Source organism: Pterocles gutturalis, unplaced genomic scaffold (assembly GCF_000699245.1).
Source record: "Pterocles gutturalis isolate BGI_N339 unplaced genomic scaffold, ASM69924v1 scaffold30748, whole genome shotgun sequence".
Lineage (NCBI taxonomy): Eukaryota > Metazoa > Chordata > Aves > Pterocliformes > Pteroclidae > Pterocles > Pterocles gutturalis.
This window is the reverse complement of record NW_010121435.1, coordinates 1-18,153: the sequence shown is the minus strand read 5'-3', so window position 1 is coordinate 18,153 and position 18,153 is coordinate 1. Positions and strand designations below refer to the sequence as shown.

Below are 18,153 nucleotides of genomic sequence, written 5' to 3'. Positions count from 1 at the left end.
GAAACATGCTCTCTTGCCCTTGTGGAGCCCACAGTACAGGCACTCAGAACCAGGAACCGAGCAGTTCAAGGCTGTGCAATACAGCGGCCATTAGACAGGCATGGACACTCTTGTCTCTTCACTGCTCTCACTACAGCAGAAGCCCTTCACAGCACATCCTAAAATGTGCAACTTCTGGGTAGGAGGACCAGGGGAAAGAAAACTAGAGAAGAAAAAAGCTGCATGAAAGGGTAAACAAGAAGTGCAGAGAAAAGGATAGGCAAGGAAGTAATCAGAGAAAGAGATGTCAGCAAGCACACTAAGCTTCAACTGCCTGTTAATCTGCTTTCTTGGCACTGATTGACAATTAAAATGAACATAAATGCTGATCAAATAAAATCTTCATGTCTTATACACTGCTTTTGAAATCTGAAAGGGGTGACACTTCTCAGCAGACAGCAAAGCCTTGGAAAAGTATTGAGCAGGGAAACATTTAAAAAGCAAAGATCAACAGAGAGTAGACCAAGGATTTTAAGAAAGACAGGATGGCCCCCGTAATTCTTGCTTTCTGGGAACCCTTGGGAAAAGAAGATCAAGAGAAGAGATTACTAAGACAGAAGAAAGCATTTGGCATAGGTTCAAATTTAAATCAGCCTGAGTACAGTTTTAAGATTTCAAGGAAAAATATTGAAATTTAATAGAAACACCAACAACAAACCAGACACGCTTGAGGAAAATTATCTGTGAGCAGATCATCAGAAATCGCACACACTGATCGACAGCTGCTCCTTCATCCTCTCTACCCTGAACACCAGAAAACGAAGGGACATAACAGGTCATCCTTCAGCCTCACAACATGTGACATGGTGAGCTGCACATTAAAATTTCCTGATGTAAAGCATCATCCAGTGGATGGCATCATGCCCAGGCAGGGAAGGGACTATAAGTGAAATGAGCAAACAGCACCTTGACCATGGTTGGTTCAGATGCTATCAAAAGAGTATCACATTACTCACTGCAGTCAGCTGACAATTTAATCCAACAGAGGGTGAACTTTTGGAAGAGGAAGACCAAAGCTGTTCCATCTGTGGAGATACTTTAAGTACAAGAGGAATCACTTGAGTCTGCAAGGTTGAACCTAATTACTTGCCCAATAATCAGAAGAAAAATTTCTTCTTAATCCATCCCAGTTGTCTGAAAGCAGGAGGGAGAAGAATGGCTTCTTCCCACATACAGATAATCCACAGGGAAGATGTGTCCTTGCCTGGGCCTTTCCGTGGGTAGTAGTCCAGTTAAAGACTACCATTTTCACACCTAAAAGCATTCAACAGGGAGAGAACAGCTCTCATCCTGCTTTTGATGTGATGTGAAGCACTTCACACATATTTTTTCCTTGAACATTAAGAAGTGTGTTTAGCTCCTTATTCTAGAGTTTCCTACTGCCTGATGTTAAAACATTGGCAGGAAATCAGGGGAAGGACACAAAACAAGTCCAACTGGTTCACTCTCTTTTTTTCCAGGGTAGGTAAACTAGCATTCACCTGATACAATCTTGCAACTCATGGTGATAGGCTGGAAGGATTTTCCTGGCGACTCTGCAGGGCTTGGACTCTGACCTTGAGGCACTATTTTACAGCTAGCTGCAATGGGTTGAAAAGCTGAATTTCCATGAGAGCCAAAGGCAACTTTCTGTGTGGCTAACTTGGTGGGTGTCCGTTCTATCGAAGATGGCAGGGAATAAAACGTGGCATGTCTTTCGGTTTCAGCATTCCCAGAGAATCCTGATTAAAACAGGGAAAAGAAGAGAAATAGTTCTTAGGCTGAGACATCTAATTCCTTACTGTGCTTCTCTACACAAACAAAACTCAGGTATGACAAACACACTCTCAAAGGAAGGAAGGAAAAGCAACTGGTGGGCAGCACTGAACAGGGAGAGAGTGGGGCAGGTGGTTCCTCCTGAGCAAGCCTGTTCAACTTGTGTCTGAACAGAATAAAATGCTACTGTGCTTGTTCAGCTGTGGAAGGTGATCAGCCACTTCTTACATGTTTTCTTGAAATGACCCTTCCACCGACCAAAAGCTGCCAGTAGCTTCAAGCATCCTTGGTTAGGGCTAAGGCTGTATCTCCTTTGCAGAGAATCTCGCAGTGCATTTTTTGGAGTAAGAGCACAAGGAGACCACCTACTACTGCCTTTTAACCTGGGTTAAGGAATCCAATCTTATCTGGGTTAAGGAATCCAATCTTATCTGATGTAGAAGGAGACCAATTAACTTGGAGCTGATGAGAAAAAGCTGCTGCCTGTCAGGGTAAGAAGAGGCAGGTTTATACTTCCTTCCTGCTTGCTGTAGCACTGGTCGCCTAAAGGTGCTGTGTATCCTCCTGTTTGAATAAAAGCCTGTGCATTTGAAATTTGGTTGCATTTCTCCTTTTTTGGCCACAAGAAAACACCACATTTAAATAGCGGACACCCTTCTTGCTGAGCCAGAACACTGCCAGTGGCATTACAGCCCCTACCAGAAAGCGCACCGTGCAGGACACCAGCTCAAAGCCGTTCCTCGAACTCAGGAGTGGCAGGATAAATCAAGAAAGGCATGTTGCATGTCACTGTATTTTGAAACATAAAGTTGCTGTTTCCAGCAAGTTTTTCACACTAAAATGTGCAAACCATAAAAGACACCCTTGTTTCTCAGCCCAGTTAAGCAGGTCTGTCACATAAGCCTCGACACTGTGTATTTCAGAAAATAAAGCCAAATGCTAACAGAGGCACAGTTTTTCCTACTTCACACAAACTAAAAATCACAGCAGTGTGACCAAGGGGCCAGCACTAGCTTGTTTCAGGCAATTCAAATGATCTCAAGGCATCAACTGTTGCTCCACTGCAAGAGGCGCTGCATTTCTGGATCTTACCGGGGAAGATGAGAATGATACCAGGACATGCACAGACGCCATCCCTCAGACAAACATACACTACGTCTTCTTCACTCTCTGTTTTCAAGACCACAGTTATATAGTCGTTTTTGTTCACCCATAGTCAACTCATGTTAGGCATCAACATATATAACTGAACACACCACTAGACCAATTCCTTAAATGTAACCACAGTTCCCAAAACATTCAGAAAAGCAACCCCTCCCCCCCGAAAACAATGCCAAGAATAAAACCACAAGTGCAATTCAACAACCTCTTTTCCAACTGCATCCACTGCACAAAGCTCCATATTCACATTCAGCAAAACAGAGCGCGTCCAGCAAACTCCAGATTTAAAAAAAAAAAAACCCTAAGCATAAATCATAACAATTTCTGAATTACATTTCAGAGTACATTGAGGAAATTATCATCTGGGGTGAGCAAGGAGCAGGTAGCACTGGCAACCTTTATGGCACAAGAACAACTAAGAGGAGGTATCCAGAAGAGCTAAGTTCCAAGAATTCGAATTTCACCAACACCAATTCACTTTACCTTTCTCCACAGAAGCATCGGGGCTGGAGTCCCGCAACTGTTTAATTGGTGAAGAAGCTTTGACTGGTGCTGGGATACTCAGTGGCAGTGGTAAAGATGTAGGAACGTCAGAGAGGTCAGACTCTGAAGACTGAGAGAAGAGATACTCTTCGCCAAGGGAATGCCTATGTAACTCCACATCCACCACCTTCCAGAAATAGGAGAAAGGATGACATTAATATTTGGTAGCTAGGTAAAGACATAAAAAGTGAAAAAAAAAAAGCCTTTTCTTTTTATTTTAATGTCTAGAAACACCTCCCTCTCCTCCCCCGACCGCTACATAACATTTCTATTCATTTCAGGGAGACTTCCCTGAGGTCCAGCAGCACCTGAGCTAAGACAAAAATCTTGCAACATTTAACCCTCATGGTAAAATAGCCCATCTCTCATTCAGTGAGGAAATCTGCTCAGCGAACACTGGAAGGAATACAGAGCCCAGCTCCAAGCATCACACTAAGGACAGGACAGCATAATCCCTTAGGGACTGGCACAAAACTGCAGCTTGCCTCTTCTGCCTTTTTTGATAAGGACTTGAGAAACACACCACATTAGCTACTCTTCAAAAGTGTTCTTTAATCACAGCAGACATCTCGCATTAATGTTTTCTACACAGACTGAAAAGCTGAAGTAATGCAATTTCACCACAAAAATTTCCCTTCACTACAGTACAACAAGGGGAAAATACTAAAAAACCTTTAGGGATACAGCAAACTGAGTTATTAATTAATTTATGTTTTAAGAGTTCACTTTCCATTAAGATACTGAATCTTGACAGATGAAGAAACTTAGAAGTACTTAATATATGGCAAAATTTCACCAGGCTAGGTGATCCCTTTAATTTAAATTCTTTAGGTACGAGATGTGCAGCACGTCAGAATGCAAATAAAGACATCTGGTACCAGAAGCTCCACAAAGAAATAAAAATTAAAACTGTAGTACAAGTTAAAATCTTCATGAAAGAAGAGCTGGAAACAGTCCCCCCTGAACTAGAAAGGGGAAAAAAATGACTGTTGTCATGAATAGTGACAAGATGTCATAATAATTTAACAAGAGAACAAAATCTGCATTCCAGAAATTGCAAAGTCAAATGGCTCTGACTGTGCTTAGGCCTGTGTATCTTTTTCTTTTTAAACATCCTTAAGGGAATCAAAGTATAACATCCATCCCACGACCTGTTGACTCACCGTTTCTGCACCAAGTGTCTGCAGGCCTGTGTAGGTCCTGTCCAGCTGGGTAAAACAACACAATATATTTATATTAAACAAGGTAGCAATATATCAGCTAGAATTTACAATACAATTTGTTTGAAAGGAGTTGAAACTATGTAAGTTGAGCAGCAGGGCATCCAATTCTTTGGGACCACAGGGTCAGAAATCTGTGTTCTCTGTTAAGTACCCTCTCTTCTGCAAAAAAGCCAACCACGAGCCAAAGCCCACGCTAAAGCAGAAAGGAGCAAAAAAGGTGAAAGAAATGAGATTGCTGGGGAAATATTATTTCAGTCTAAGTGGAGTCTTTGAGGAGTGTCCTTTTTCATGTCAATATAAGGAAATAATATCTGAGTTTTTTCTCATTATTTAAACTGACCAGCACAAAGGCTATGTTTACACAATAATTTTTGATTAAGTAACTGTTCCCAGAGAGTAATAGCTAATAAAGGGGCAGAAAATCCCAGAGACATCTATTAAGACACCTACAGAGAGAAGCTGGGTTTGACAGGCTAGCTGTGCCCCAGAGCTCAGGGGCACACAGGCTGCCAGCCACAGAGGAGGGCTCCGCTCACTCACATCACCTCACAGCAGACACAGGCTCAGTACACGAACAGCAAAGATTTCCTGATTTGAGTTTTTGTGTGCCACAGACTGGCTCAGTTTTCTTCTGTAGGCTGGGCTTCCTTCGCTCTACGAAGTCCATCATACTGTTACCAACTTCTCCCCAAGTTACAGCTCTCCAAATACATTTTACTCATCATCTGTATTAAATATCCTTAAGTTCCAGGGGAACATTTCCAGCCTCTACTGTCTATATTTGGGGTTGCAATGAGGTTTCTACATTAGCATGAAATTCATTAATGCAAGCAGAGTTTAAATACAACTAATCATGCTGCTCAAAGAAACAGGAAACTAAACCAGCTCAGGACTTAATTCCACTAACGCTAGGGACTACTAATTAAAAGGAAAGCAAGGGCAATGGCCTAGTTTTCTAGCACTGCTCTATACTATAAATCCTACTGAGTGTAACAGGACAGGTGAATGAGTTTAAAAAGAAGGCTCTCTTCAAAAGGAACAAGGAACGAACAGGCAATCTCAGCCCCTCCCTGCCCACTCTAACAAGAGAGACAATCTCTAGCCAATAGCACACATATAGCAATCACTTTACCAACAGAAAGACAGCCCTGCAGCACCCTGCCAAGTTAAAGCCAGTGAGAGGATGATAGAAATCTTTAACAGGTAAATTCTTTGCTGCTCTGAGCAGAACCAGTTCCAGCCCCTGCAAGGCTGGGTTCCTTGGCTACTGCATTGCTGACAATACAGCCAAGGTAAGAGGCTTTCCTGGATCTTTTTTGATTCTCCAGCTCAACTATTCATGTCAAATAACCAGCAGGCCACACACACAACAGAGAGAGCCAGAAGCAAACACAAAAGTGAAGCTGCTTCTAGATTATGCAGGGGAGCTCATTTAATTGCCTTTCTCTCAAGTATTTTGTTCAAATACCTTCAAATTGTGTATGATATCGATCCTCTTGTTCTGGCTATCCTTGAAGTGTATCTGGACTCTCACAGGAAATTCTCCCCAGCCTCTCCTCGTTAGGTGAAATGGAGGTTCTCTGGAAACAAATGATGATTCACATTTTGGATGCAGATGTGGTACAGCTTTCACCTACCTCTTTTTCAAAAAGTGAAAGACTGCTCTCCTAGCTGACAGCTAAAGCTATCTTCAGGCCTGCTATTCACCACAAAGAGAATGCAACCACAGAAACGAGAATTTTATGGCTCTGGACAGCTGAAAGCACACTTCTATTTTGCACAAAGGGACAGGGAAGAAAATGGTAAAACACTGCTGGAGAGAGAATGTGGAAAACACGCGTCTTTAAAAAAAAAAAAAAAAAGGCTAATGCCAAATAAAAAAATACTAATTAAAAAAAAAACCAAGTCAGCTTCCTAGGGCACAGCTGCAAGGTGAGTTTTCAGTGCAGCATTTTGCAATCTCATAGCAAGAAGGTACACGCTTCGCATAATGACAAGAGAACAACATTCAGACATCAAGCTAACTCAACCACTGTCATTCTCCAAGCTGAAATATAAGGGCATATGTATCTCTAACATTTACTGTTACTTTGTATTTCAGCTTGTTGTTACTGTAAATCCCAAATGTAGTTTCACAATGAAACAAAACACAAGAGGTTTAAAGGCTATTTTTAGTCCAGAACATTAATGTTCACTACAATGACTAGGACTGTGTGACAAGAAATCAATTAACCAGACGGGATTAGAACAGAAGACAAACAGCATTGACATCAGATACTGGAAAATGAGAAAGGCACAAAAAGACAGCAGCCAAGCGCAACCTAGTATGTTATACAAGAAACAGGAAGGAGTTTGCTTTCGTCCTGCTCGGGGTTGCCTCCTCAGAGAAACTACTGAGCCATACCAACACTTCTTATCTCAGATAAGTTTCTCTGGAGTTGCCTTTCAGCAGTTTAATTTTGCCACAATTAAGTTGTCATTCTGTACCTGGGCAGCCTCCCCATCCTCCTCCAGGAGGCAGCTGAAGAATAATTTTGTCAGGAAGACAAAGTATTTTGAAGGCATCCTCCCGCTGTCTTGTCCAAAGGAGCAAGAATGAAAGACTGACAGGGCATTTCCCTGCAGCAGTCAACAGAGAACTGACCCTGCTCATCTCGTTAGGGTCACAGCTTTGAACACAGGTTTGGGAGAGGACAGAGGAGCACCAGCACCATCGCACTGATGTGAAATGCGTTGAAGAGTGAAGCCAGCGACACTGATCTCACTACAGTGGAGAAATATTTGGGAGAGGGATACAATTTCTTGCCCAAACGCACATGTACCATCAAAACTATGGGCAAAACAGCTTTCTGAGACACCTGTTTTCCGCACTGGAATGGATGGGAAGTAGAAAATACCTCTTTTAGCAACAGAAATCTAACCTGCGCAGCAGTGTAACTCATACAGGAGATGCACAAACTTGCATGAATAACATGAAATACAACAACTGAATGCTTTTTCTCAGTAGGAAATTAAAAAAGCCCAACTGTTTGGTACATTTCCTACATAAAAACTGATCTATTTTTACTATTATTCTGGAGCAAGTCAAGCCAAGCTGGAGGTTAAAGACAGACATGGAATACTAAACCAGGAAAAGAAGCTGATAACTTTCTAAGAAACTTGGCACTGTAAGCCTGGCAAGCATGAAGACTGAAATAGTGAATGGAATAATTCCTTATTACCTTACTTCTACCAGATCATTAGGTTTGTAACTGGGATGGAGAAAGAACCAAACTTTCTTGACAAAATGATTTATGCTGGGTTCTCTCCGAGAGCCTCGGACGTACACCATCCATTTATGGGTCGACTGATCATTTTCTTCTCTCTTGTCAGGGGGAATGTACCTGGCAAAGAAATTAAAAAACGAACACAAGATAAAAATCCCAGATAGATAAATAGCACAAAAAGTATTTAGGGAAAGGTCAGGCAAAAAAATTGGGGATGGTAAAACGCCTATGTGAACCTGACCCCCGTGTACTTCTACTCATTATTCCTTGCTCTGACAGTTCATCCAGAAACAGAGAGAGGTCCCATAACCTACTCTATGCTTCTAACACATTTCCTCCATTTTAGTGCACAACTACCATATGAAATTAATTTCATTTAAGCATTTGGCTCTTAATTAGCAAGATTTAATTTTAACATTCTACCACTGTCAAATCCCTTTCCTCATCTTATTCCGAGATACCAGTAAGCAAAATCACACCAGAAGACAACATCAGCAACTCTCTACCATAAACAAAAAAAAATAACAACTCTTCTTATAAAAGTTTAAGAAACTTCATAGTCAATACCTGGTTCCAGATCCAGGCTTAGGCAGGTTTTCAAGATGCAATTCTAACACTCTAAGTCTCATCAGCAAATGTCTGTTACTTTCTATGCAAGAGGAAAAGACTGACTTGTGTAGCGCAAGGACGGAGAGTTAAAACAAATAACTTTCTTCATTAATTTCCTCAGAGTTCACAAGTTATATGTATTTACCAGTTTTAATTTTTTTGGGAAGAAAAAAATAAAACCTGTACAAATTAATTTCGTGGACTTTCAGAATTTTCCTCATTCTAGTGGTTTGGGGTTTCTTTGTTAATTAAAAAAACCCCCACATTGTCCCTATGGACAAACTGAACTAGCCATTACGACAACTTGCTTTTCCAAATTTTCATGGAAAAACTTGGGATTTCCAACTGGTCAGAAAAGGCTGAAAGACTCCCCTTGAGAGAAAGGGATCTTAAAACCTCAATATATATATATATACACACACACACACACACACCACTACGTATGTAAAACAACTACTAAAATACATGTTCCTCCCACAAAAAAAAATAATCATGCAGACACTAGGAGGGCAGCCTTGGGTACAGTGACTGTTCAAGGGCAATAGCTCACATTGTGACAGCCTAGCAACTTCGTTTGTCTCATAATTTTAACCTCCTATTCCATTTAATGCTGAAATAAAGGACCATCCCTGAGACTCTGGATACTAACTTGGAAACATTGCCAACCACAATTGTTTTCTTCACATAAAGTCGCGAAGTTTCATCATTTGACAGTCCAGCATTTCGTTGTCCTGGTTTTTGAGAGCTTGAAACACCCGAACTGTCCTGAGGGTAGGGGAAGAAAAAAAAAGGCAAACAAAAAACCAAACATTCATCTTAAACATAATTTTGTTTGGCACTAGAAAACGAAGGTGTTCTTAAAAAAAGTAAACGTGCATAGTTAAATGAGAGACCAACAACGAAATTTCCCTAAAAATACTTAAACTGCTATCTAGGCATGTTTAAGCAACTCGGGCACACAATAATGATATACTGCATAGCCAAGTGTACACTGCATGGCTTAACTGAGCGTACATTATGCGACCTACCATGGATCTGAGCCATGATTTCAGCTTGGGTTTCAAAAGCACTGCCCCTGCACTATCTGAAAAAAATCAAGCATTGCTAGAGTGGCATCATGTTGGTCATTAATCAGAAACAAAGCTAAATCTCCCACGACCGGCTTCTGAAAATCTTTATCTTCCTCATTCCCAGCCTCTGCTGCTTTGAGGGACTCCAGCGTTGCTTCATGGGGAAGAATCGAGGCTGGGTTTGAGACAAGAATTCAGCTCCAACTCAGCAGGGACAGCAGTCAGCCATAGTATGTCACTGACATCTAGATAAGCCTAAAAATCCAGGGCAATACTTGGGCATAACAAATCCAGCCTAAGCAACCTTCCAACACAACCTCAGCTGTTAAGCAGTGGCCAAGACTCCCTGGTAAAACGATGACATGACTCCCTTCGACCAGCCCTTGGTCAAAGGTGTACCAATATGCCACACCCAAGCAATACAACTGCTCCACCAACATCCCCAGGGCAGAAAGAAGTTACGATGGTCTGGTGGTTTATGGTATAGGTGGGTCCACATTATATAGCGTATATCTGCCTTCATGTACCCTAGGCAGGGTTTCAGCAAACCGCAGCCCTGTTATCAAGGGTGTCACGCTGCTCAGCAGGGACAGAATCATTGCTCTTTCTGCCATGTATTATTGCAACTTGTTCAGTTGCAGAATACAGTCATATGCAATGAGATACACCCACCCCTGGTTTGGGTTAGAGGCTGTACTCCTCTGGCAGGCCTGGCAGCTTAAAGGAACTGCAAGGAAACTGAGGAGTTTCATCCCACCGACTAAGGCACATTTAACCTGCAGCCAGCGAGAGAGCCTCCCCGCTGGAGCTAACTGCAGCCGACAGGTGAAACATTTCTGTAGCTGCACAGTGAGACGTAAAGGGAATGGACCCAGGTCAAAAATAACCCAGAAAAACTATGGGCCAACAATGAAAGAAGGTATTTTTAACCTGGGTCAGTCTGGTTCAGTTAAGCAAACAGAGATATTAGCACAACAGCAAGCAGTGCCACCAAGAGAAAAACAACTCAAACTATGCACCCAGGCTCTCCCAGCTCACGCTCCCCAGGTGAGCTAATACACCAGTGCCACTGTGTTTTCACCACAGGCTGCTGAAGAGGCCAAACCCCAACTCCAGTGGTTCAACCACTCCAAGCAATGCAGTCCCCATGGGCACCCTGGGCCAGGCAGCAGCATTACTTCTTAAAAACACTGCTGGGAACGACACATCTTGATCTTCTCTCCTGGCTCTACCTTTCCTGACCTGACTTCCATCTGCCCAGCAAAACCCTTTGCTCAAGCTGCGAAACACCTCCTTCCTCAGGGGCTACCAACCAAGCCAGCAGCAGACAGCGGTGCTAACACAAACACTATCGCTGCTGCTGCCTGGCTGACCTCTCTGTTGGGCAAGGCTCAGTTAAGAGCAGTTACCCAAGTTACATGCACTTCAGCCTTACGACAAAGCCAGGCTCAGAGAGTGGGAGCGAGAGCTTGGAGAGGGTAATAAACAGATCTTCAGCAGGTGGGTGAAAACATGAAGAGCTTCTGGTGTCAGCACCGCGTCCAGCCAGAGTACACACTTTCAACAACTTGACCACCACTCGAGTTTTACTTTACCCGGCTGCCATTTCTGTTCTGTCTCTGGTCCAGGCTGCTTGTCAGCCGCTCGTCTGCGTCCAAGTTGCCATTGTCTTTGTCTAGGAGAAAGTCATTGTGCTGAGAGAGTGAGTCACTCTCGGAGTGGTTGGCAGATGGAGTGTCTGAGCCCTGGTTAGCTGGAGATGACGATCTGGAGGGCGATTCCAAGAATTTCTTGATTGAAGGGTGATTAAGAATTGTTGTATCACATGACCTGGTCCCCTGCAACAAAGAGGTCAGGCAGATCCGGTCACTATTTCCCTGAAGCCCACATAAAAACAAAGCTGCACCAGAAGCAGAGCAAAAAGTCAACTTATGAAGAAAGAGCAAATATTTAATCAGCTGCCTTGCAGGAAAACATATGCCGCAGAAGATGCAAGCTTACAACGGTCCTACAGAAACAGCACCCCAAACTGAATCTGTTCCTTTAGACCTTTTAATCTCAGAAACCCACCTGGTTTTGGAAAGGAGGACTGCAGCCTCCTGTCCTTTTGAAAATAACGGCTTCCCTTCCTGTGCAGACACCTACGGCCTTCTGCCATACACTGAAAGGCCACAGCTGCCAGATTCCTGCAGGCAGATAGGGTACGCAAATGCATCAGGCTCTTTAATTTTGATACTGACTGACAGTTTTGCCAATGCCTATGAGGCAAGCGACACGTATTAGCACCCTGTCTGCTCCCAAAGCTTAACGGAGGATAATGTGCTTAGGCATGCTTGCAAACTTTCCTCAAAATGGACATCTTAGAGCTAATCTTAGATCTTCCTAAACCTGCAAGGGGGAGGACAGGGCAGGGCTGTGTGTGCATTTAAATCTCTTTCGGTTTTTTTCACTACTGGGACATAGGCCCAATATATTTTTTTCCTGCGTTTGCTTTTAACCTCAGAAGTAGCAAGGAAAACACCTGTCACCCAAAGCACTTGGTCCCTTGGCCACTTCTCCCAGACATCAGTCCTCACTGTTACCTTAGCCTGATGATGAACCCACTGAAGGCAGCAGAAACATCCCTCTACCAGCAGCAGAGCACCAAGAGATAAGCTCACTCCAGCTCCCAAAGCCATAGACTCACACTAGAGTTGCACTGACAGCTTTTCTTTAGGTGGTACCAGCTAAAAGGGGCTTTCTTCTTCCCTGCCTGAACCTCCTGGATCAGCCAGGCAGCAACAATTATCCAGGAGAGGGGGCAGGTCACAAAGGAAAACAAATCAAGAAACTGATTTAGGATGTGTTTGGTTCTTTGGGTTTTATTTGTTGGGGTTTTTTTGGGTTTTTTTCATTTACAGGGTTATTTTTAATACACGTAAATTCCCTGATCCAAAATTCTGACAATGTGATGGAGGGGGTGGCATGGGGACAGACACCAGCAGAACATGGAGCAGCAGAACTGCCCTCGAGAGGTGGTAGCAGGAGTGGAGTTAAACATTGGCCCACCTTGGACTTCGAAGACTCACTGGAGAGCTTTCTTTCCAATTGCCCACTAGGTACATGACTGAAGCAATTACCAACTCCCAATTACCTGCTCAAGAGCACTTGAGAGTTGTATCCACATATCCAGCGGTGGGGACACACACACACAACCAAAAAAAAAAAAAACCCAAAACCAAACCAAACCACTACCAAGAACCTCTTTTTTTTTTTTTTTCTTAACCTCTAGTCAAGTAAAATGACCAACACCTTGTCCACTAATTTGTGGGAAAACGTAATAAACTGTAATCATACGAAATCATAAGCCTCAAACCCCAGCAGCACTGGGTTGAAGAACTGTTTGCATGTATAAGAACAGGTTAGGAATTTGCAAATCATCTTCCTAGAAGCTCTGAATTAAACTACAAAGATTCCCATTCTACCAGAAGCAGAAACAAGACAATCACTCACTGCCAGAGTAAAATATACATTAACCACACACTGAAAACAGACAACGAACAAAACTGAAAACAGTAACAATGTCAACATAAAAAAGAACTAATTTAGTCTGCATGTAAATCATGACTTTTTGAAAAAAAAATTAAAATGCAATCAAAGACACAGCTACACTAGCCACAAGCTCCTAAAAACTTCAGGAAAACTAAACAAAGCAAGGTCACACCAGTAAGTCTTGTGAACTCTTCAGAACAACTACAAAGGTTATTATTTCTGGAAAGTGTGAAAATCAGCAAGGCAAAAACTAACACCCAGCATGGCAGAACACGTAAAGAACGGGGGACAGTACAAGCTCTTGCTGACACATGATGACATCAGATAAAAGCACTTTCAAAGTTCAGCATCCAGCTGACATTCTTCAGCTGCCTACACAAAGATCAAGGCAGGAGGAAGGACCTCCAAGCCTCCCAATACCACCATAACCTTTCTCAGCTCCAGCTGCTCAACTGAAGTTCAGTGAGGGAAAACCAGGCTGGACTTTCTTGTTTTTAACTTCCTCCACATCTTCTGGAAATCACAATAGGAAAACAGGAACAGAAGTGCAAGCCCTTGCTTGGAAGATAAATTCTTGTGGTGCTGGAGTGAAACCCAAGTTTTCAGCACCCATCTCAGCTTTCAAAATCAGCTCAGATCTTTACTTGAAATTAGGTAAACTTCCTGAATTGAAATGATGGTAACTAAAATATCCAACACGTAGTTCACCAGCAGTTTAATCAGAAGTCTGCGTTCAGCATCAGTGTGAGTCATGAACACTCTGCAGTTACCTGGCCATTAAGGACAGAGTGCTCAGAACTGGGCTTTAACTAGTAGGGTGGTTGCGTTCTTGTTTTGGTTTGCTTTTTTTCTGGTGAATTTTTAATCTCTCTGTGATATCTCCTTGATTTTCCTCCTGCTTTACTGCTGCCATCAGTCTGTCTACCAAACCATTAACAGACTGGCTGCCAGGTAAAGGGAGGATGGTTTCATGGTACTGCCCAAGACTCAAGAAATCTTGATTATTATTTTTTTCCTGAGAAGTTCCAAAATCCATCTGTTTCCATTCTCTTCCTGTGAAATGGGAAAACATGTTCTTCACTTTTCAGGGCTCTGCAAGGACAAATTGCGCAGTGTGTGAGAAGCAAGGTGCTCTCATGCAAGAACTGATGAGAAAAATGCAGTTTTTCAGAAGCCAAAACCGAGAGCTGCCCAACAACTTCTCAACTGCTCAATGAAGATGCATCCCTGCGGAGTACCCAGTCAGTGACACACAGCTCACCTCTCCCACTGCCACCCCATTTTCAGTTCATATCCCACTATTTCAGAAAACCACATCTGAAAACCAAACACCAGCTGAATAGCCAGTGAAGTACACATCTTCCTTTCCAAGTATTCCCAGAAGTCTTATTATTCCCAAGCAATTCTTACCTCTCCAGCTTTAAGGAGACCAGCAGATGCGTAATAGTTAGCCACAATACAGGCACGCAACTTATCCATCATCCTTCTTGCTTCAATCAGGCGCTACAAAAAGAAGAGGTAACATATAATAATGGGTAACTGCTGCAGCAATCCTTCAAAACCCCTATACACCAGGATCTTATCTATTTTTAAGAACAAATTTTTTATACCTGATCTATAACTTCAATTTCATGTTCTTTACTCTTCATTTCGACGGCAAATTGTTCTTTTATAATCGTCTCAATCTTCTGCACAGCAACATCTCGAGCTGTACAAGGCCACACATGGGAAATAAAGAAGAAAGTATTTACATTTATATTTTTGAGGCTCCGTTTGAAAAAATAAGGATCAGAAAGCACTATGGAGAGAGAAGTGAAAGGATAATAAGTTCAGCACACACAAAAAAATGGGAAGGATCATTTTTCTGCAAAATAATTTGTCTTAACAAATACCACATGTATCATTAAAAGCTGTCTTATGTGGAGAGCTATTTTTCCCTTTTTAGGTCTGAGATGACAAATAACAGAAGATGGGAAGAACAGGACCAGTTTGTTTACTTCTGTCTCAGAAAAGCTGTAAACAGTAAAAGGAAAACTCCAATGTGCTATGGCCAAGTGCAGTTACCGCTGTGACTGTGCAGGAGTACGCTGGAACACTACGTACATTTCTCTGCTCTCTTTGGCCCGATTCAAATCCAGGAAATTTACACCACAACATGCAGCAATATTAAGGCAAACTAATACTTTATATGCTTAGCACTGGCATGAAGTGCAGCCTACTCCGGAGTGCCTACAAGCCTTTTATTACCCACAAAGGAAACTACATTATCGAAAGCTGGTCTAACTCTTATAACATCCTCTTCCAGCACAGCAGTCAAAAAATTCTAGTCTTCCAGCAGGAGTTTATTGACCTTGCTGCAAAGCACGTTGTTTAATATTTCAAATTGTGCGAGTACCTTACTGCAAATTAGCAGCTAAGAACCAAATTGGCATCTTACAGTGTTTTTCTAGAACACGTATAAACATAGGAAGAACAATTCCTTTTGCTCTACACCTACTGTACGCTTAAATATTGCTCTTGCTTTAAGCCATGTCCGTTGTATCAGGGGGTTCAAACAACATCTGTTTTTATCAAGTTCTAAGCAACAACTTGGAAAAGCAGGAATTGTACTTCCAGAAGCACACCTGGAAAAGGTCCTCCAGCCTGAGTCAGAAATAGTGACCCCAGTACAAAGCAGATCAGAGAAACAGCCTGAGTTCCTCTGAAAAAAACTCCTACAACAACATTTCTATGTGGAATAGGAAGCAACAGCACCAAGACTTTGTTCTGAGCTTCACAGGAAGCATTTGTTTGACTGAAGGGTTTGGAGAGGTTTCTAGTATCTCAACAAAAAGAGCAAAGAAATCAAAAGTGAGTCAAAACTTTGCTGGTATGTTCTAGCTAGCACGCATAACTTCACTCTCTGATCAAGTACCAACAACAGGAGTAAGGCAACTGATGCCTCCATCTGCACCAGGGGTACCCTAAATGTATTTACTTATTTCCAGATATCTGTGCCTATATCCTAGGACCAGAAATAGTTCAAACCTACACTAAAACAGAATTATGGCTGAATCTGTATGAGTAATACAAAATAAAAAACAGAGGGATATAATTTTCCTCCAACCATGAACATCATGCTTTGGAAATTCACATGTAAGGCTACACTTAAAATAAACCTAAACAGATTAAGGTATGAGATGCACAGTTCACACAGGGACAACTGCATCTCCTCCCAAGACTGATGCCATGCAACACCAGCATTATGACAATTAAAATAAAGAACACTTTATTTTCCCATTTTTTCCACCTTAGTGCCAACCACAGTCCCTAATTAAGACTGTTAGTGAAACTTGTATACTTAAAGAATTCTTGTCTCAAAAGTTGGAGATCTTCCATGAGAGGAAGAAGCCAGTTTGGAGGAATCACCTGAAGACAAAGTTCATTTTGGCAAGGGTAGCTTTCCAAGGCCCTGAGACTTTGCCTGCTAACTATTAAGACCTTCTGAGAAGTTGCTCCAGAAGTGGATTAAAAACGCATCTGCAGTCCCTGGGACACTCCACTACAGAGGTGGCAATTTCTGGCAGCCAGGCATTTTTTTTTCTCTTCTGCCATGGCCAGCTCCAGCACAGCTCCAGTGTCATGGCCCCTAACCGCTCTGGCAGACAGGACCTGCCCAGCAACACATTCCACCCAGAGTTCAGCCTCCTCAGGCTTGTCTAGATGTACGCCATCCTCCAAAACATCACCCACGAAGCCATCATCTGTCCCTCTCCAACTGGCAGGTCCAGCATCCTGCTCTGTTCCTGGATCTCCTTCAGATCCCACTGCCAGCTTTGGTTTTCTCACCTCCCTCTTCATCAGCTCCTCCTATCACGATCCTCTCACTAGCTGCACTATGCCAAAAATCACCAGCCTACTCCCTGTCCCAGAGGCAAGGAGCTCTCCCATTTGCCCAGAGACAACTGCAACCTGTCCCAGGCACCCTGCCAACAGGCCTGTTCCCAAAGCAAGCATATCTGAGCGTGCCAAATGCAAAACCTACTCATCCAGCCACTCTCTCCACTATGCTTCTTCATCCACCTTTCCCTCAGCCGGGCAGCTGCTCCTCCTCCTCCTCCTCCCTTGCATCTTTGTAAGCCCCTTCCTCCTCCCTAACTTAGCCCTTCCACACTGCTCCATTTCACTTTATCTGCCTACTCTTGCAAACATTTGTCACCTTCCAAGAGCCAGGCTACAAACTGCAGAGCTGTGGATTTCTCCCCCCGCTTACTGCAGGGTCATGGATTTCTCCCCACAGCCTGTACTGCAACCTGTAACCCCCAAAATGTAAACAAAGTGCCAATCTTTCCGGAAGCAACTGAAAACAGATGCACAAGTCGGAGCACATCTCAGCATGGTTAACTGCTGGGAAGATGCACTGGAGAATACTTCAGCAAGCAACAGGAACCCAGCTACACGGCTGGGGTCCTGGAGAGCTCATGCTCCAGCTGCTATCATGCACCAAAGTCTGCATCCTCACGCCTTACTTACGGTTCAGCTAGCAGGCAGGTACGGTTCCATGTACACCAATCCCACCTTCATTTGGGTGTTCAGAGGCACTGCTATCTCCCTTGCTCGGTTTCCGCCCTCTGACCCTTAGCTCCTGCCCCCGTCCCTCCCGGCCCTGCCTGCGGACAGCACGCGCCTCCAGAGACCCCGCCAGCCCAGACAGCTCCTACCCGACTGCTCGGCCGCCTTGTGCCGCTTGCTGGGGTGCGTGACGGTGATCTCCTCGTAGTCGGGGTCCTTCTCCGCGATCACTCTCTTCATCCCAGACATGATCTCTCCACTTCTGCGCTGAGAGGACAAATAAAAGCGCGATCGTCACCCACAGCGACCTCCTGGGCGGCCTTCAGCCTCTCACCGGACCCCATCGACGCGCACCCCACATCGGGGAGAGACACGGCGGCACCGCGCCCCGGGGCACCTCAGCGC

At 43.4% G+C, this 18,153-nt stretch overlaps 1 protein-coding gene across 1 annotated transcript in view; it reads right to left on the bottom strand.

Annotated features, from left to right (window-relative positions):
- Positions 1-17,997, bottom strand: part of YEATS2 (YEATS domain containing 2) — a 45,542-nt gene extending 27,545 nt beyond the window's left edge. Inside the window, 10 exon segments of the mRNA XM_010077247.1 lie at positions 1,521-1,760; positions 3,439-3,625; positions 4,662-4,706; positions 6,190-6,301; positions 7,943-8,104; positions 9,246-9,361; positions 11,262-11,504; positions 14,608-14,700; positions 14,808-14,905; positions 17,898-17,997. Coding sequence (XP_010075549.1) covers positions 1,521-1,760; positions 3,439-3,625; positions 4,662-4,706; positions 6,190-6,301; positions 7,943-8,104; positions 9,246-9,361; positions 11,262-11,504; positions 14,608-14,700; positions 14,808-14,905; positions 17,898-17,997 — 1,396 coding nt within the window.
- Between the last annotated feature and the right edge of the window lie 156 nt (positions 17,998-18,153).